The 21,260-nt window shown below is 45.0% G+C and overlaps 2 protein-coding genes across 2 annotated transcripts in view; both read right to left on the bottom strand.

Moving 5' to 3' along the window:
- Window positions 1–18,889, bottom strand: part of LOC141157754 (eukaryotic translation initiation factor 3 subunit L-like) — an 84,621-nt gene extending 65,732 nt beyond the window's left edge. The window contains exon 1 of the mRNA XM_073645284.1: window positions 18,825–18,889. Coding sequence (XP_073501385.1) covers window positions 18,825–18,845 — 21 coding nt within the window. The 5' untranslated portion in view covers window positions 18,846–18,889. The remainder of the gene's footprint in view (window positions 1–18,824) is intronic.
- On the bottom strand, window positions 6,692–12,767 carry LOC141156630 (eukaryotic translation initiation factor 3 subunit L-like). The gene is made up of 8 exons (XM_073642820.1): window positions 12,762–12,767; window positions 12,541–12,684; window positions 12,251–12,422; window positions 10,954–11,108; window positions 9,882–10,049; window positions 9,654–9,787; window positions 7,159–7,332; window positions 6,692–6,840 (listed from the first exon to the last, which is right to left on the bottom strand). Exons 1-8 carry the CDS (start codon window positions 12,765–12,767, stop codon window positions 6,777–6,779), a joined length of 1,017 nt encoding a protein of 338 aa, XP_073498921.1. The 3' UTR covers window positions 6,692–6,776.
- Window positions 18,890–21,260: the final 2,371 nt, after the last annotated feature.

A 21,260-nucleotide genomic window follows, 5' to 3' on the forward strand; every position in this document is an offset into this window, starting at 1 on the left:
GAGGAGAGCAGAAACAGGAGCAGCGGCAACAGTGCAATGGCGCCTTTCCCGCTCCTAATGCTTCGTGGGCGGAGCCATGCAGGGAAAAATGGCGCTGGCTTATTGTTTCCCACGGGAGGCAGGGGGGCCCACCACTGGATCCCACCAGGCGCTCTCCACCTGACCGACGTGGGCACAGAGTCTCCGACACCCGCCGATGGCCCCCGCTCCGTCCCCGAGAGGTAAGCGTCTCCGCCCCCCCCCGTCTCTCTCTCACCCTTGAAGCCGTCCTCCGTGTTAGCTTTCTTCAACTGCCGGTGGGACCGTGGCAGTCGCCCAGGGTCTCCTGAGGCCGCGCAACTCACCGCCGTGTCAGCCAAACTATCCGGAGAGGTGCAGACCGGGCAGGAAGCTCCACCACAGCTCCAGTCACGCCGCTCCAGAGTCTCCGTGGCGTTTTCCTCGGTCCTCCTGGCCGTCACCGGGATAAGTGTGACCTGGTGTCTCCACAAGGTGGTAGAGAGAGGACACAGGAGGTTACAGGAGTTGGAGTGGAAGAAAAGCTGGGCTTTTGTATATTTTTCGTGGTCTGGGAGCAGGAGCAAAGATCATGCACGACCAGCCATGCCAGATCCCAGGCCACGCCCCCAAGTTTTTAGATTTTTTGATTAAAACATTTAAGTCCACTTGATAGCGCCAGCAATGTGTGGGGAGATGTAGGTTGACCTTCAGTCCTTATAAATATCTTGTCTACTTGAACTGCTTTCAAGGTTTCTGGCTCATCTTCTGCAAAGTTTTGTTTAGCTGTAAAACAAAAATCTAAGTTTCAGTCACATAATACAGACGTACTGAAGAGGCTTTAGAGGCCTCACCTGCACTCTTTAACGTGCATTAACCGGTTCCCGACCGCCCACTGTAGATAAACGTCGGCGCTTGCCGGGCTCTGTGCAGCGCCGACGTTTAAAAACGGTGGGTGGTCTCGCAGCGCTCAGGACCCCCAGGGTCCTGCAAGCGCTGCGATTCCGGTGCAGAGCGTTAGCTCTGACAGGGAACATCATCGGGACCTGATTAGATCAGGTCCCAGTGATGTTAACCCTTAGCTGTCTTCTATATGCTGTGATCTATAGTGATCGCGGCATATAGGAGACAGCAGGAGGAGAGGGGGTCGTCAACTTACCTCTCCGAAGACCTCCGAGTCCTTCCAGGACCTGGGGTTGCTATGGCAGCTGGAGGTCACATGACCGCCTCCAGCTCTGCCATATATGGTGTCCTGTCTGGCTCAGCTGCAGCTGTAGCCAGACAGGAGACTCTGACTGAAACAGTCAGGGAAGATCTCATGTAATGTAATATATGTCTATTACATTACATGAGATCAGAGATCAGAAAAATAAAAATTAATGTCCCATACAGGGACTAAGAAAAAATGTGAAAAAAAGTAAAAAAAAAGTTTTTAAACTATTAATAAAAAAATCACAAAATAAATAAAAATAAATAAATAAAATATTAAACCAATAAATCCGTATATTTTTACAAAACCAAAAAAAGTACACATATTTGGTATCGCCGCGTCCAAAACAACCCGAGCTATAAAACTGTCACACTAATTAACTCCTTCTGTGCACACCGTAATAAAAATAAATAAAAAACGGAGCAAAAAAATATGCTTTTTCATCATATTGCCAAACAAAAAGTGGAAAAAAATGCGATCAAAAAACAAAATAGAAATAAAAATGGTACCACTGAAAACGTCATCTTGTTACGCAAAAAAAAAGCCGCCATACAGCTCCATCAGCCGAAAAATAAAAAAGTTATAGCGCTCAGAATAAAGCAATGCAAAAAAAATATTTTTTTCTATAAAATAGTTTTATTGTGTAAAAGCGCCAAAACATAAAAAAAATACAGTAAGTGTAGTATCGCTGTAAACGTACTGACCCGAAGAATAACGCTGCCTGATCACTTTTACCACACGCAGAACGGCATAAAAAAAAAACTCAAAAAACAATTCCTGAATTGTTTGTTTTTGTTAATTTTACCTCCCAAAAAACGGAATAGAAAGCGATCAAAAAATGTCACGTCCCCAAAAATGGTACCAATAAAAATGTCAACTCGTCCCGCAAAAAACAAGCCGTCACATGACTCTGTCGGCCGAAATATGGAAAAATTATAGCTCTCAAAATATGGTGATGCAAAAACTAGATTTTGCAAAAAAAGCGTCTTTTAGTGTGTGACAGCTGTCAGTCATAAAAACCCGATATCAATCTGGTATCTCTGTAATCACACCGACCCGAAGAATAAAGTAATCTAATCAGTTATATCACACTAGGAACGGCGTAAAAAATAAATAAAACCAATTCTTCACCTGCTACTGATTTGTTTATTATGTCCCCAAAGATCCCAGTAAGGCTCTGCCCACATTTATCCTGTGCTCTGCGCTGAGCACTTACACCAGAGTTTCCGTGTAAATCTCTGAAATACATGATTCAGCCGGAACCCATGACGGAAGATTCCCTGTAATGAGACAGATATAGGCCACTGTGGACGCCGTCTAGCCTGTGATCCCACGGTGTCATTTGTTTTAGGCGTGCATAAAAGTGCGGTTGGCCACAGTTTTGTGCACTTCTGAAAAAAAGGACACCGCTACACAGAGGCCAGACAGTGTCCAGAGTAACTCTGCTGCCTCATTACAGTGAATGGATCCTGCAGGGGTTTCATCTGAATTACATCACTTGGAAATTTAGATGGAAACCCCGATGTAAGTGCTCAGCCTAGAGCGCCGGATAAATGTTACGTAAAATGTTCCCAATAAAAGCTTCAACTCAGTCCTCAAAAAAAGCTAGTCCCCACTCAGGTCCATCATCTGTTAAAAATATAAGGGACTTCCAAGTTACTGGTAGCAGAAAGGCTCTGGAAAAGCAAAATGACCCTTGCCCCCCAAAAGAAATTCAGAAAATTTTGTGCTCCCAAATCCAAATGCCTATTCTACAATAATTTGTTCTCCAATTGTCAAATAGCACTCCGTCCCCCCCAGATCTCACCGTATGGCTAAGCAGTACGATACAGCCACATATGGGGTATTGACACTTTTAGAAGAAATTGTGTGACACATTTCGGCACCATTTTTACCCATTGCCCTGTGTGAAAATGTAAAATCTGAGGGTAAAACATTTTTTTGTGGTAAAAATATAATTATGATTTTTTCACTGCCCAATGGTATAAATTTAAAAATTAAAAAATACTCACTACTTCCCTAGATGAATTCCTTGAGAGGTGTAGTTTACAAAATGGGGTCATTTGTGGAGGTTTCTGCTGTTTTGGCATGTCAGCGACTCTTCAAATGTGACATGGTGTCTGCAACCTATCCCAGCCAACATAGCGCTCCTTTCTCTTCCGAACCCTGCCGTACACCAAAGCAGTGGTTTTCCCCCACATATGGGGTATCGGCGTACTCAGGAGAAATTGTACAACAAATTTCATGGTGCAATTTCTCCGGTTATCCTTATGATAATGCAAAATTAGGGGATGAAAAACATTTTTTATGGGAAAAATGTGAAAATTTTATTTTCACGGCTCAATATTATAAACTTCTGTGAAGCAGCTGGGGGTGCAAGGTGCTCACCACACATCTAGATAAGTTCCCTAAGGGGTCTAGTTTCCAAAATGGTGGCACTTGTGGGGGGTTTCCGCTGTTTAGACACATTAGGGGCTCCACAAATGTGACATGGCGTCCGCTAATTATTCAAACAAATTTTACATTCAAAAAGTCAAATGGCGCTCCTTCCCTTTCAAACCCTGCCGTGCGCCCAAACAGTGGTTTTCCCTCACATATGGGGTATCGGCGTGTTCAGGAGAAATTGCACAACAAACTTCATGGTGCAATTTATCCTGTTACCCTTATGATAATACAAAATTAGAGAATGAAAAAGATTTTTTGTGGGAAAAATGTGAAAATTTTATTTTCACGGCTCAATATTATAAACTTCTGTGAAGCAGCTGGGGGTGCGAGGTGCTCACCACACATCTAGATAAGTTCCCTAAGGGGTCTAGTTTCCAAAATGGTGGCACTTGTGGGGGGTTTCCACTGTTTAGTCACATTAGGGGCTCCCCAAATGCGACATGGCGTCTGCTAATTATTCAAACAAATTTTACATTCAAAAAGTCAAATGGCGCTCCTTCCCTTTCAAACCCTGCCATGCGCCCAAACAGTAATTTGCCTCCACATATGGGGTATCAGCGTGTTCAGGAGAAATTGCACAACAAATTTCATGGTGCAATTTATCCTATTACCCTTATGATAATGCAAAATTAAGGGATGAAAAACGGTTTTGTGGGAAAAATGTGAAAATTTTATTTTTACGGCTCAATATTATAAACTTCTGTGAAGCAGCTGGGGGTGCGAGGTGCTCACCACACATCTAGATAAGTTCCCTAAGGGGTCTAGTTTCCAAAATGGTGGCACTTGTGGGGGGTTTCCACTGTTTAGTCACATTAGGGGCTCCCCAAATGCGACATGGCGTCTGCTAATTATTCAGACAAATTTTACATTCAAAAAGTCTAATGGCGCTCCTTCCCTTCCGAACCCTGCAGTGCGCCCAAACAGTGGTTTTCCCTCACATATGGGGTATCAGCGCGCTCAAGAGAAATTGCACAAAAAAATTTGGGGTCCATTTTTTCCTGTTACCCCTGTGAAAATAAAAAAAATTGGGTCTAAAGTAACATTTTTGTGAAAAAAGTTAAATGTTAATTTTTTTCTTCCACATTCCAAAAATTCCTGTGAAGCACCTGAAGGGTTAATAAAGTTCTTGAATGTGGTTTTGAGCACCTTGAGGGGTGCAGTTTTTAGAATGGTGTCACTTTTGGGTATTTTCTGTCATAAAGACCCCTCAAAGTGACTTCAAATATGATGTGGTCCCTAAAAAAATGTTTTTGTAAATTTTGTTGGAAAAATGAGAAATCGCTGGTCAACTTTTAACCCTTATAGCTCCCTAACAAAAAAAAATTTTGGTTCCAAAATTGTGCTGATGTAAAGTAGACATGTGGGAAATGTTATTTATTAACTATTTTGTGTGACATATCTCTCTGATTTAAGGGCATGAAAATTCAAAGTTTGAAAATTGCAAAATTTTCGCCAAATTTCCGATTTTTTCACAAATAAACGCAAGTTATATGGAAGAAATTTTACCACTATCATGAAGTACAATATGTCATGAAAAAACAGTCTCAGAATCAGGGGAATACGTTGAAGCGTTCCAGAGTAGTTACTTCATAAAGTGACAGTGGTCAGAATTGAAAAAATTGGCCCGGTCACGAAGGCAAAAACAGGCTCTGGCGCGAAGTGGTTAAACTAGTCCAATATGGCATTCTTGTCTAAGTTTTTGGATCTGTGCATATCTCTAGTAAAAAATCCTTAATGAACCTTGGCAGTAAATGAAAAAGTACAAGGATATAATTTCCAATTATTAGACTCCAATAATATACTATACACATGTGCAGCTGAAACCAGAAGAGCTTAAATCTCCGAATACAGCTACATAACAATTAACCTATTAATCATAAGATTAAAGGGAACCTGTCAGGTCAGATAACGCTATTAACCTGCAATAGTTTATGAGGGTGCCCGGCAGCAGTACTGAAAATGCAGCACCCAGGAGAAAATTAACTTTATTTCTCCCGGGAGCAGTCGGCTTTCAGTCATACAAGCTTGCTAGCATGGCTTCAGTTACCTCTCACAGCACTGTGAACCTGTCACCACGACGCAGCATTTTGACTGACAGCTGTCACTGATGAATCGCAGAGCCTGCTGTCAGTCAGTGCCGGTCCATGCTTACAGCTGCTGCTCTCAGTGCTGTGAGCAGGGACTGTAATTGCTCCAGGCTTGACGGAAAGCCAGCGGCTCCACGGAGAAATAAAGTTCATTTTCTCCCGAGTGCAGCACTTTCAGTACAACGGCTGGGCACCTTCATAACGCTATTAACCTGCAGATTAAACCTATATCTGCAGGTTAATAGAAGTATCATACTTGACAGGTTCCCTTTTAATAGAACGCTAAATCTAAAGAAAGCATGGTCACAGGAGTCAAATTTAGAGCTTTTTTTTTTCTTTGATTTAAAGGGGTAATCTTGTTCGGCTCACTTCCGTATCGGTAGGTGAGCAGATATCTGACTGGCGTGCCTGAGCGGCAGGTATTGGGCACCTGTCCCATTCTAACTAATAACCTTATGTGGACTACCTGTATGTCCATTCTAGTGAAATAATTCCAGTTGGCATCAGAGATGAATTTCAGCTTGTGCAGGCAAGTGAGGAGAGGAGAACGATATCAGCCACAGATGCCCACAAGCTGTAAGATATCTGAAGGTGTGACATCAACGGCCCCACTCGCCTCCAGATACAGCAGTGAGCGGAACCGCCTTACTGCTTTACAGCGCTAGAACATGAGCCCTTATAATTATAGCAAACCCTCACCTCTTCAAACTTGTGTATCTGTCGTATAAAGAAGTCTCAGTAGCGTCAGGCGACTTTGGCATCTGCAATGTGAATCATGTCCTAAAGGAGAATGGAATCAAAATAAGTTGAAGAAGGTCAGTTACACATAATATATGAACGACAACCACTATGCGGATAAGACAAAAACCAGAATGCCATCCAATGTAAAATCACACAGCTGAATGCTGTACGTTATCTATGTAGAAGTCCACTTCTGATGCGGACTGAAATTCTCCCTCCAGTGCAGAAATGCCGCTAGTCCACACGAGGTTCTCCATCTTAAGCTTGAAAACGAGAAGCTGAATGCGAAATTCCTGTTATGGTAAACCCAAGAATCCTGCCAGCTTGGCCACGGGCATAGTGGTATATAACTTCAGGAAACTGGGAGGAAAAAAAAAAAGCAAACATGGTGAAAACTCAATTATGTGAGGTCTCTGGACATCTTTCTACCCCAACATTCTCCGCTCGAAGGAATGTCCCCAGGACGACATATGATCAAGCACTTTGCCGTTTAGGTCTTGCTGACTCTTGCTTTGTAAAAAATAAACAATATATATTATTGTGCCTGCGTATGATCCTGCATTGGTACAACATGGGCTCATTGGATACTATAAGCAGGACATTCGGGATAATTCAGCATACTGCTGCGTGCAGAGGCGCGATGTGACATCTTACACCAGTTCCAGAATGGAGACGCACCTGCGGATGGTGGACAGCTGTGCCTGCTGCTGGACTTCATCCAGAAAGACTTTAAGTTGCTGAAGATAAGGTTCTTTGTGAGAGTTGGGGTGAACATTATCATAGTTAGGGACCACTGGTGACAGGAACTTGGGGCAGGCGTAATTAAAGAGGTCTTCATAAATCTGTGCATCGCTGATGAGTAAAAGAAAATTTACAAGTGGTCAGAAATTACAAAAACACAGAATATTTACTTGTATTACATACCCAAATGTTGTAAATCATCCAAACCCTCGGACACATTTCTATCTGAAATGTGTACTGAGCCATCTACTCTAATCACAAGTTTAATGGCGTTTTTCACTTATAGGAAATTCCAAGGGGGAACTGGAAAAGGTTTCGCCAGAAGAAAGCTGTAATTTTTATTTTAAAATGTTATAAATGAAAACCAAACTGTATGGACAAAAGTATCAAATACAGGTTTATCATTTAGTCCCATTGCAACAGGTTATAAAATCCTGCCTCTCGCCACACCATCTGCCTTTACTAACATGTCTTGGAGAAAACTTGGCACTCAGGTAATTGATGACAGAAGATAATTTTATTGTGTACAGGCAATCCAAAATAAAGAAGGTCATTGCATGGCCTAGACGTCATCAGTTAGATTGCTGTGTGTATAAGAATACAGGTCACAACGAACGCTCTGGTTGAGCAGAGAACGCTGCGGTGGTGAGTGGCCAGGAAAACGTTACCTGACTAACTACACTGATTTAGCTGTAACATTGGTAAAAGAGGGATAACGTTATAAAGTTGTTTTTCAGGGGTCGGCCTTGGGCCCTTCATTCCAGTGAAGAGAAATAATAATACTTCAGCATACCACAGCATTTTGTATGATTGTAGCTCCTTCTGTTAACAGTTTGGAGGGGGATGGCCCTTTTCTGTTCCTAATGACTGTGCCCAGTGCAGAAAGCAATGTCCATAAAAACATGGTTGGGAGAGTTTGGTGTGAAATAAATTAACTGGACTGCACAGAGCCCCGACCTCAAATACATAGAACACCTCTGGGATGATGTAGAAAGGAGATTGAGACTCAGGCCCTCTCGCCAGCATAAGTATCTGATCCTACAAATGCTTTTCTGGTTGAATGGGCAAAAATTCACACAGAAATACCGGCCAAATATTGCAGTAAGCCTTCCCAGAAGAGTGGAGCCGTTATAGCTGCAAAGTAGGAACAAATCCATATTAAATCAAACCAAGTAGGATCCTGGCACTCACATGTGAAATAATTAGTCTTAACAATAAACGGCTAATTTTTTTTTTTAATTGAAAAAAGCCCAGAAGGGGCTGATGACTTGTATGTTGAGACAACAATAAATGGCTAATTATTTCACATGTGAGTGCCGGGATCCTACTTGGTTTGATCTGAATTTCCTTGACGCGCAGAAGAACCATATGGAGTGCCGACCAGCCTGCCTTTTCCTTGCAACTCCACATTAATACTGTAAGGTGGCTAACGGACACATAGTACTAAGAGGCTTGTTGGGTGCATCTGGGGCAGGTTTTATGGGCAGCCTGAGAGACGGGTGGGTCTGGCTGCCCACATACCCCACCTCTGGGTGTGCTTCACATAATAAAATAGAGTCAGTTTGACAAGTGTTCTGTATCTGGACCTGAGAAGACCTCCTGTGTGATGTCTCCAGTCTGAGCCGGTATACTGGATGCTATCCAGCCTGTGTGTCCTGGACTGTCTCCAAAGTGACTGTGTTGGAACAGTTTACTTTGTTTTGCCTGCACTGAAAGGCCGTTTATTTTCCTTTGCTTGTGGCATGGGTTATGAAGCACCAATAATCCAGCCTGGACATTTAAATGGAAACTGTTCCTGTGTTATCTCACCACGCACCCAAGTGAGTAGCATTCCCACAATACCCATGTATTTTTAATGGGATTTCAAAAAATCCTGTAGTTGTAGTGTGAATATATAGAAGACATGTTGCATAAATGTGGCCTAAAGGCCGCAACTCCCATTTATACATGTCAAGCACTTATCCCAGCACCACGTCACTAGGGGGGTGGCGGAATAAACCTACCTTCATTTACACTAATGCAAAACCTAGCTCAAGCCCAGCAACCACCATGTATTTTTTCTCTGCCCTATTCCATGCTTATCCAGGGGCTATAAGAGAGAAAATGCCAAATTGCCCATGACCTTTTTATTCTAGCTTTAGATGGGAGCCCTAGTGATATGCCATATTTATGGTTAGAAAACTGAGACCCTGCTGTACCTGTCCATATAGAGGGCTTTTTACAGATGCGTAATATTCTGCAACCCCAAAAAATAATTGAGCAAATATTTCCAAATTGCAATGCAAAAAAGAGGAAAAAAAAAATATATATATATATATATATATATTTTAGCTATTTGGAATCAGAATCAATAATACAGAGACTCCAATAGATTTAAGGAGAACAGACGCCCACCATAAAAAACACGGTCATGCAGCTTAAGACTTCCTTACCCTTTCTGCATACGTAACATTTTGTCCCCATATTTCTCTCTCAGCTGAGTGTGAATACTCTCATCAATGCGCATGGGGTACATGGTGAGGGCGATGGCCAGCAGTGCATACATCTGCTCATTCTGCTTGTTAATCTGTGCAGAAGGAATACAAGGTTTGTAAATCCAGCGATCATTTATAATGCGATAATAAAAATATAAGAGATGGCAGAACACATAAGGGGCTTACCATTTCATACTTGTATGTGGTTCTCTGAACACTCTTGGTTCTCTGGATATATAGCAAGATGATAGCGAACACACAAATGGCATCCTGATATCTTCGCATCATAAGGTAGGCAAAGCCAACATAATAGTACGTGGTCACCTGACACTCCGGTACTCGGGAGTACATACTCTGCAAGCAGAAGATCAGACATACACTATATTTCCAGAACAACTGAACAGTAGTAAGAAATTATTACATGGTTGACAGTACAGATAACAGAAATCTAAGTTCGAGCAAGACCTGCAGTAGTTCTCTGATCCAGATGTCCCAAAAGTTCTTGGCAGCCATTAGAAGGGTTATCCATCCATTCTCCCATTGATGCGGTGAAGTAGTCCTGTGCCCTTAGCAGAGAAACACCCCCAAAACATAATGTTTCCACCTCCATGATTGACAGTGGGGACGGTGTTCTTTGGGTCATAGGCAGCATTTCTCTTCCTCCAAACACGGCGAGTTGAGTTAATGCCAAAGAGTTAAATTTTGGTCTCATCTGACCACAGCACCTTCTCCCAGTAACTCACAGAATCATCCAGGTGTTCATTGGCAAACTTCAGACGGGCCTGCACATGTGCCTTCTTGAGCAGGGGGGACCTTGTGGGCACTGCAGGATTTGAAACCTTTAAGGCGTAATGTGTTACCAATGGGTTTCTTGGTGACTGTGGTCCCAGCTGCCTTGAGATCATTAACAACTTCCCCCCCCGTGTAGTTTTAGGCTGATCTCTCATCTTCCTCATGATCAAGGATACCCCATGAGATGAGATTTTGCATGGTGCCCCAGATCAATGTCGATTGACAGTCATTTTGTATTTCTTCCATTTTCTTACTATTGCACCAACATTGTCTCCTTCTCACCCAGCATCTTACTTATGGTTTTGTAGCCCATTCCAGCTTTGTGCAGGTCTATAATCTTGTCTATGATCGAAGATACTTCCACATTCATAGGCAACAACTGGTTTGGTGCCAAACCAGACTTCTGCTTTACCATCGCAGCAACCAATAGTTGTACGTGCTTATTAATAGTAATGGTAGATGGTACCTTCTTATTGAGCTCAATGTTTTCCAACACTTTAATAGCCTGATAATAATCTCCAAGAAGCGAGTGCAGACGAAGCAGTCCAACCAAGCTGAAGTATCCAAGCATCTTGTATAGGGAATGTCTGCCGTATTGTCCAGCTACACTTTCAGGGTCACCTGGGGAAGAGAGAAAGAGGATTTATAAAAAGAAACTAAAACTATGCTATGTATTGCATAAGTAACTATGTACTACAGCAGACCATCAAATACTGCTAGTTAGTGGGGCTTAAAAGTGAGTTAACAAGGGGACATTCATTACACTGATATTTCTCCTCTATGAAGGAATGTCAACTGAGTGCAGAGAGTCATCTGACATATTTAGATCCACTGAAGAGCAATTAAGCAAAAGTAAATGAGTACTTCTAATCAGGGCTGTGCAGTCGGAGTCATGGAGTCGGTGTTCATTTTGGTGGAGTCGGAATAAAATGGACCGACTCAGACTCCTAAACTATATAATAAATTGGGTACAGTAGTTCAATGCAGTTTGTGGGGAATATTTTTTCATAAGGATTTGGGAAAGTTATGAAATGTCCTATAAATGTCTGACCTATTCCTGATCTAAGGGTCTAGACTTTTAGCTGAGATGAATCTGTGCTGCTGTAAATTTATCACTTAAACATGAGCCATGTATGAGGGAGTCGGAATCGTGGAGTCGGTGTCATGGAAACTGAGGAGTCTGAGCTTTGGCTTACCAACTCCACAGCCCTGCTTCTAATTACTAAATATTTGTAGAGATCTAGCAGACACTGCACAGGAAGAATTAAAGGTTTCCTAGAATAAATGGGCAGGTACCTCACTTAAATTAATTATCCAGACTTGGAGTGCAACTGTGCAGTCACTACGTGACTGCAGATTTGTGAATCTGCAGAGTGCGCGCTGGATTCTGGTGCACGAAGCGAGCGGGCTCGTGAATGCAATTTGCATAATGTGGTCACGTACCGACTAGATGTGTGTGGCCTGGCTTAATTCAAGTCAATTAAGGGAGGCCGGACATGTCTAGTTGGAATGTGACTGGAAATATGCAAATTGCATACTTGCATTCACAAGCCCGCTGTAAATCCTGACAGTGGGCACTGAGAGGATTCACAAGTCTGCAGTCACATAGACTGGCTGCAAAATTGAGCACCGAGCCTGGACATCACCATTGATAAAAATAAACAACTGTCAGTGGCATAAAAACCCAGACAGATTCTGTGTCGAGAACACGACAGGAACATGAGCCAAAGACACCAGGCATCAAGTACAGCTCTATCCCTCACCTCCACTGGTGTAAATCTCCAGCTGCCGGTTAATGTTGGATTTATCCATTAGAGAATGTAACACATTAAGGACGCTGTGAACGTTCCAGATCTTGGGGTTGGAACGCAGGAATTCAATTTCTTCTTCTGATTTCTTTGCGGTCTTACACCGATACTGGCTGAATGACTGAAACTGCATAGTGCAGAAATAGACAGATTTAACCAAGAGTGAAAATATTAGGTCTGCATGTTCAAAGAGAGACGCGTGAGCAGAGCGCAGCGGGAGAAAGTCTACAGGAAAATATCTGTACCTGGTAAATGAATTCATCAATAATATCCCACAGCCACTGGTTAGGCAGCTCCAAGGGCGCAGGACCATCAGCATCTACAAGGAAGTCATCAGTGTCAATGCAAATAATATCGCACCAGCAACACAACACAAGCCACAGACAAAACTGTCATGTCATTCTTAGAGGGGTTATCGCACAAACAATGATCATATAGTCACAGGATTCACATGCATGTCCATTACTGCCATATGTGATCATGCATGTGCACTACTGATCTATCCACACTCAGCACACAGGATTAGCTTTGTGTCTTCAGTGGGTGGGAGGGGGTTTGCAGTGGTTATACCCCCCCACTGATCTCACTTGTCGATACGTAAATTTTTGTGTGAAAACACTTTTAAAAGAGGTAGACCGAAGGCCAAAGAAATTTTCATCTAACTCCCTATCTAGTGCTGTAATTTAAACCCATTTCAATTAGGCTTACATTAAAAATTCCCTACTGTCCCCTAACTACACTAACTGCTATTACATCTTTTTTCCCTACTTCCCATGCGCTGACGCTTCGTGTGAGAATCCCAGTGCATGATGAGATACTCAAAGAGTCATAAGAGGGTAGAGGCTGCGGTCACTGCTGCAGTCGCAGCCCCCCTCCCTGCAACCAAGAGTCATCAGTGATGTCCATTTCAGGGCATGGGCTAGTCCGTGCACGCTGTCATTGTGCGATGTGCAGTCATAGCATGTGCTCTGTGTTGTCAGCTCAGATCAGTAATAATGAGCCAACACCACAGAGGAGAGTGCACTGTCAGAGCACGGCATCAGAATACCCGGCGGCGTGCAGAGAACAGCACCGTCCCCACAAGTGACACAGCGATCAGGGACTAGCCCAGCCCCTGAAATAAGCGTCACTGATGAAGCTTCAGTTCAGGGAGGAAGCAGGGGCTGTGGCAGCATCTCCCCCTAATGAAGCTTCATTTGAGTATCCCAGCATGCACATAGCGTCATCAAAAAGCAAGTAGGGAAAAAAAATTACAATAGCAGTTAGATAGTGAAGTTAGGGGACGTTAAGGAATTTTTAGTGCAAGCATATTAGAAACTAGTTTGGATTACGGTACTAAATAGATAGGGAATCCGATAAAAAAAAGAGTGGTCCGAAGGCCAAAAAACCTTAACATTTACAACCTAAGGCCATGTTCAGTATTTTACATCAGTATTTGTAAGCCAAAACCAGGAGTGGAACAATCAGAGGAAAAGTATAATAGAAACACATCACCACTTCTGTATTTATCACCCACTCCTGGTTTTGGCTTACAGATACTGATATGATATACTGACCAAATACTCAACGTGTGAATGTGGCCTAACAGTCAAACTTACTCAAAATGTAGTTGAAGAGATTGCAGTAGTTGTAGTAAGATTCAAAATGCTGCTCCAATGTGGGTCCTCCCTAAAGAAAGGACAAGAATCGGTGTTATTGCATCCCCCCAAATACAACTTATGCACCGGTGTCCAAATTAAAGCTGCAGAACGAATACTTGTGCTAACTTTGGCGTAGATGTGTCTGTAATATAGCTCCTTATAGAGGATTAAGAACACCGCATCTGAAAGAGAAGGGAACTGGTTATAAACACCCACACATTAAGTTTAGATGGTTGTTTTAGATTTCTAACAAAGTCAGAAAAAAAGAGAAACAGTTATCAAAACCACAAGAGCAAAAGTGGATAAAGTAGCATTAGCAAGTAAGAAGTGGTCAGCATTTATTTTTCTAAAATGGAAAACTGCTTCCTTTTCTATTGCACTAAATTTAATTGACTCTTTTGACTGCAAAAGCATCTCAGCCTATAAAAAAGGGTGCAAATAATAACTCATGAGGGTATGGGCACACAACGTCTTTCAGACAGATTCTGCCTAAAGAAGCACTATAAAAAAATGCACAGCAATGTTAAAACTTCTGTTAATTCTTTTAACCACTGCAAGTTTGAAAACCGGGATGTGGACGCACGTTCAATATTTGGGGGGCTTCTGCTTGGAAGCTGCTAGCTATTAAAATGACAGAAAAAAAAAAAAGAAGACCGTAAAACTGGTGCAAAAATGCCAATGAAGACGCTTTGGGAAAAACACCGCCGTAATTTTCCTGCTCAGTCTTAGCCTTTGATAACTTGGCAGGTACACCGGCGAATAAGAGATGTCATGTGCACCTTCCCCAAGTCATACAGCCATCAGTAACGTAAATGCCCACACCTACCATTCCCAACTTGCGGAGCGATTGCTTCTGCTTCAGGCCATGGGGAATTCTTGAAGAAACGTTCAGTTAACTTTGTCCAGCTGCAATGAGAAGAAAGCAGTAAGTCAGTGAGAAATAACGATGGTAGAGTCAGTCATGAGAGTAGCAGCTGCAAAAAACTGATCACACTGTCATATGAACCTCCATGCTGCAGAACCTCTTTACCTGTTCTCATAGATACTGTATCTTGTATCTCGTACACCTTCTGGTCGATGACATCGTTGGACACTCGGCTGGCCTGCAGCTCGTACACCTTCTGATCTATCAGGTCAGACACTGTCTTGTGGAAGTACTGAATAAAGTTCTTTATCACTTCAGGGATGACCTGATAGGTTTGCTGCTCATACTGGCGTTCATATGCCAGGTCCTGCTTGGGGTCACCTGTGATAAAAAGTGAAAATGCTTATCAATACTAAATAATATAGAATAACTCACACATACTAGTTCGACGTTTTGGTGGGATAAGTGAACGAGGCTCCAAGAAATATTGAGCGATTGGTGATGTAATATACACAATTTGCTGCTGATGTTTTTACAGGAGCATGGTTAGGCTCAATGGACATAATGGAAATCACCAATACAATTCTGCCTCATCTCATCGGCTGACGTGTAATATACAAGAGACATACGAAGCATGTTATGTTTCTAAAGGGAACCAGTCATGTCAGATATTTTTTTTAAGTAAATTTATTGCTTTTTCATTTAGTTTTACAAATCAAAAAGAGAAATAATATAACATGTTACAAAAGACATCATGTATACATTCATGAGCGCACTTCATATATCACACTTAAAAAATCCTATATAACTGTTAGACTTTTAAAGGGAATCGGTCATGTGAAAAATGCTATTAACCTGCAGATTAATAGCGTTCTGAACCTGCCTGGTACCAAGAGGAAAGGAACTTTATTTCTTCGGCAGCATTCGGGTTTCAGGCACGGGGGCAGCGCCGGTTCAGTCACCGCTCTGTGAATGTAGAGCGATGGCTCTAACTTTGCCCCCGGCCCTGACAGCTGGACCTAATGCTGAGCTGCTGTCAGTCAGTGTCGGGGTGCAGTTACAGCCGCTGATCTCTATACACAGAACGGTGACTGAACCCGTGCCGGCGCTGCCCCCGTGCCTGAAACCAGTACACTATTGGGAGGTATAATGTTAATTTCCTCCTGACAGCGTGGGTCTAAGTGCCAGCACCAGGCAGGTTCAGAACGCTATTAACCTGCATATTAACCCCATATCTGCAGGTTAATAGCGTTTTTTTCACGTGACAGGTTCACTTTAAGTCCTCAAGACAGTAACAGCATTTGGAATCTTTGTGACACCTTCAGCCTTCCCAATGTACTGTCTAATTCTTCGATACCTTCCTTTCAGTGTGTATAAAAGCTTGTACTAAATGTTTTATCTCTACAGCACTATAATACGTCAAAATAAACTCTCTTCAATTATCAAGGAAAAGCTTAGTTTTTCTTTTATCGCGTTCTGTTTCTATCTGCTCTATGTTCAGCAAACGTCTTAGTTTGTCTCAAATCAAGTGTTATGAAGGTACTGATTGCGATAACCAATCTTTTAAAATGGCCTTTTCTAGAGATCAGAAAAATGGAGTGTATGAGAATAGGAAAGCGACCAGAGCTTGTGCTCCCATGCACTCCTCCTTCTTTATGAAATATTGCTAACATAGGGCTTACCTACAATATTATATTCCAAATATGTTCTACACTTGATTGGATTATGCTCAAGAACGTTTGGACTATACTACACTGCCATAGTCTGTTTTGCAAGTCTTACATTTAGGGCAATATGCGATTCTATCAGTTTGAAGTGTACCTGATCACGCTATTAACATGCAAATACAGGGATAATCTGCAGATTAATAATGTTATGAAGGTGCCCAGTCGTCGTACTGAAAATGCAACACCTGGGAGAAAGTGAACTTTACTTCTCCCTGTAGCCGCTGCTTTCAGTCATACCGGCGTCTCCGGAGAAATTAGTCACTGTTCACAGCACTGAGAGCAGCGGCTGTAAGCACGGACCGGCACTGACTGACTGTCGGCTCAGAAGTGCATCAGTGTAGAGCTGCCACTCTCTGCGCTGTGAGCAGTGTCTGTAATTGCTCAGGACATGGTGGTATGACTGAAAGCGGCGGCTCCAGGGAGAAATAAAGTTAATTTTCTCCCAATTGGCACATTTTAAGTACAACGTCCAGGCACTTTCATAATTATCCCTATATCTGCAGGTTAATAGTGTTATCTGACCTGATAGATTCCCTTTAATGAGGCTGGTGGAATATGTAATGCAAAATCAACAGGGTAAAATCACAGCTAGTGTGCTGGTTTGTTCATTGTATCAGAGGAGAAAGAGGTCAACTAAATAAGAGCACAAGGTGACGGTTACAGGACCACGTGGGCACGTTTGTGTGTGGTCAGAAGAAATAGCAAGAAGAATTTCCTCCCCTTCTTCCAAGAACCTTATCTTTCTCATTTTTCTGTTGGCATAGCAGTATGAGGGCTTCATTTTTGCAGGGTGAAAATTCCAACAGGGGTAAAATGGTAAGAACAAAAATGCAAATCCGCCATTGTATTCTGGGGCTTGTTTTTACAGCGTTCATTGTATGGTTAAAAAAAAAAAAGTGACCTGGCAATATGATACTTCACGTCAGAACAATTACAAAAGTATACATATTGTTAGGGAGGTGCATCAACCAAAAAACAGCAATTATTTTCTCTGTACGGTGCTGACCACATGGGTTAATTACAGTAACTTATATTTTCATTTACTGAACTTTTACAGACGCAGCGATAACGAACGTCACTTTAAAAAAAAAATCATATCTACTGTATTTTTAGTCCCCTTCAAGGGCATGAATCTGATCTACAGTATATAGAAGACATGATGATCACTTCTGAAGCCCAGTGATTGACAGCAGCATTTATGTGGTTAAGGAGGACCAACCACTATGTCAAAAGTGGCCAATTTTTGCTTTTATTTAATTCTCGCTGCTCCAATAACAATCTGGCACCTGCCTTGTATAGAGACCACTCACACTTTACCCACATCTGACATAGGACGAGGTAGATCCTATGTGGGGAAGGGACAGACCCTAGGAAAGTCATCAACAATTTCTAATGATACAGCGACATTTAGGAAAAGGTTTCTAACAGCAGAGACCCTGCAGACACAAACTGCGCATGCAGAGTGCCGGGTGCCCCAGCCAAGGCATCTGAGCAGAGGGACTTTGTAGCCAATGCTAATTAGTCACATCTGGTGAGACGTGGAGAAAAAAAAGTGGCCTTGTGAACCTCCACTGACAAAAGATCAATATAGAAATATATGAAAAGTTAGTAGCACTGAGAACTGGAAAACACCACAAACTAAAAGGTGTTGAACTAAATGGGTGATCGCGTTCAGAAAATCATCTTCCTCCAGCTGCAGTTTGTTATAACAGACCCCTCTTTCCTCACTGTCTTCAGGTCCTGGCACAGAGTCTCTGCAGCTGCTCCAGTGCCTAACACGCTGACGTCACAATGACAACGCTGCAGCCAATCAGTGAGCTGAGTAGTTTGTACAGTCAATCTGAGAAAAGCCACTAAGCTCACAGGTTGGCTACAGTGGCGCCTACGTAGATCTCAGGCTACAGAAAATTCACCATGATGTCAGCGCTGCAGACAATCACAGACACCAGGAGGAGCAGCAGAGACTCTGTGCTGGATCTGAGGAGGGTGAGTGTTATAAAACTGCAGCAGGAGGATTGCAGTTTTCTTAAGGGGACAACCCCTGTAATGGTAGGTGATTCCCAGTGTGCACATAGGAGACCGGAGCAATAATCCTACCTGTGTGCGTGTCATAGTCCGCCTGGCAGCTGTAGGGATCATATGGGGTCTGCAGAAAAACAGATCAGAGGGAAATGAGCACAAGCAATAATAACCCATCCACACTGGGATAACGACAGCCGTAAAGAGAGCAATCACACGGGACTCGCCCCCGACACCACTACTGTGATTGATTCATCATCTATTCCACAGCCACTCACATCGTAATCCTCGTACGACATGATGAAGTCTGCAGACCGGCCACCGGCAACTGCAGCGCGCACAGGGGGGTAGCGTCTAGTTTGGAGTTGATTTCTTGAGGGGGAGGAGTGATTTCATGAAATCATGACATCACCGGAAGGGGCGGGGACTTCTCTGCCCAGTGGAAATTAGCCGTGCAGCTGCAGCAGTGCGCACATTGTGCGGGGACAGGAGGACTGGTGATGAGGAGCTCCTGTAGTTACTCCTGATTTGTGCTGTGGAGAGGACTCCAGGACTCGTCTGAGGTTCCTGTACTGAGCTGTGTGCGGAGAGAGCTCCTGGGAAGGGAGGTAATCTTTTCCATCTGGGACTTTTTGTCTGCCCCCTTCCCAGGAAACAAGGCTCAGAGTGGGACTGGCCTCCGGGGCTGGGCCCCCGGCTCCCACCTCCCGGTCTAAGCCGGCGGGGGGTGGGAGGAACACCAACCAGGCTAAGGCGACAACATCAGGCCGAGGCAGCAAGGGGTCCGCCATGAGGACCCGGAGGACCCCTGAGGCTACGACCGCGGCGGCTCCTCCCTCCGGAGGTGGGTCGAGTGCCAGCAGAGGTGCTGCAGCGGTGCCCCCTGATTGGGGTACCAAGGTGGCGAGGGAGGCAACCGTCACCTATGCCTCCCGTATCCATGCGCACCTCTGTGAGTATGAGGACACCGCAAAAAAGCTAAGTTCCCTCTGGGGGGAGTTGAGGGTAGCTCAGGAGAGGTCCGAGAGGGCCTCTGGCACCAAGAAGCCTGAGCTATCCGCCGCGGTCCGGAAGATCAGGCAAGCCATCCAAGAGCTGCAAGGACCGCAGGAGCACCATATTGGCAGGCAGTGGACCTTTCATGGAGAAGCTGCGGAATGATGACCGGTTCAGAGCCATGACCGGTGGGGCTCTGGAGGGGTTGCAGGGCCCCGGCCAGGCGGTGGAGGAGGAGGAAGAAGAGGTATGCGTGGAGGAGGTCGCACCCTACCCACCGCCTGGTGGCCTGGTAAGTGATCTCCAGGCATCGCATAGCGGGATAGCCCCTGAGCAGATGGCTCTCCCGTCTGATTCTAGCCCTTCAGAGGGCAGCGGGAGCGAGGGGGAGGGTGAGGAGGATGGGAGTAGCAGCAGTGAGGGGGGCTGCCTTATCATGCAGCAGATCCAGCAGATCGAGTCCCTGGTACGTTTTGGTCAGCTTACGTTCGGGGATGAGATCTGCGAGGATGAGGCACCCGGGAGGGGGACGAAGAGAAAAGCAAAAAAAAAAAAGAAAACATCTATTGCACATAAATTTGTGTATGTCCCCCTCTCTGGGGCCCCCCTGCCCCGTTGTGCGGCACCCGCCACCCACCCCGGCTTGGACTCTGTTGTGGGTCCACAGCGAGGGAGCGGGGAGAACATAGGCCATGGCACGCAGAGCGCTGCCTCTGTTTGTGATAATGGAGGCAGTGGGTCCGAGGTGTCTGATATGGAGCATGGCGCGGAGGGCGGCCCGACGGTGGGTGTCATTGGTGGTAGTGCTCGTGCTGGAGCCCCTGTAAAAAGGGGGTCTGGCCTGGCACCTGGTGCTCCTGCTGGCGTGCAGGAGGCGGCGTGTACATCTGCCGCTGCCTCCTGCGCTGCCGGCGGCGCACCGACAGCCGGGGCCGCGTCTCCGGCGGCGTGTGCTGGGGTGTCTGGGTCCCTCACACACGGATCCACTAAAAAATCTGGATCACTTTTAGGGACCCAGAGACCTGGTAAGGTAAAGGGCGCGGGGCCTGCAGCTCCGGCAGAGCCGGCTCATAAGCGTAAGGTGGGGCTTGCTCCCCTGGCAAAATCCGTGGCGAGGTCGGGGCCCCCTGCACAGGGGCCCGGTAATGGGTCAGCGCGGGGGGCTCCACCGCCGCTGGGTGCCGAGGGGGAGTGGCCTAGCCTGGGGCCAGCCGCCGGAGCTGGGGTGGCCAGGCTTTTTGCGGCAAAGGGTGTGACGGTAGGGGGTGCTATGCCCCTGAGAGCTGGTGCCGCTGGTCCAGGGGCCCCTGTGAGTAGACCCGGTTCTGGGTCGGCTTCGGGGGTCCCGGCGCGGCTGGCTTTGGGGGGCGTGGCCTCCCAGCCGTCCACGGCGCCAGTGGGAGTGGCCTCTGGGGCCCCCACCGTGCTGCCTGGTGCGGGGGGCGTGGCCTCCCTGTCACCAAAGGCACCGGTGGGAGTGGCCTCTGGGGCCCCTACCGTGCGGGGGGGCGTGGCCTCGCAGACAAAACCTGTTCAAGTGGGCGTGGCTCCGCCCGAAAAGGGGCGGGGCTTAGCGGTGGCAGCTGCTGGGAGCAGTGGTGCCACAGCTGTAACAGACAGCAGAGGTGCTGCCTGCCTGTCGGTGTCCCCTGTGCTCGTGGGCTTATCTGGGGCAGGGGCACCGGCAAAAGTCTCAGCACCTGGCTCCCAAATCCCCC

This window comes from Phyllobates terribilis, unplaced genomic scaffold (genome assembly GCF_046119375.1).
Source record: "Phyllobates terribilis strain yellow unplaced genomic scaffold, ASM4611937v1 Scaffold_8__6_contigs__length_399053987, whole genome shotgun sequence".
NCBI lineage: Eukaryota > Metazoa > Chordata > Amphibia > Anura > Dendrobatidae > Phyllobates > Phyllobates terribilis.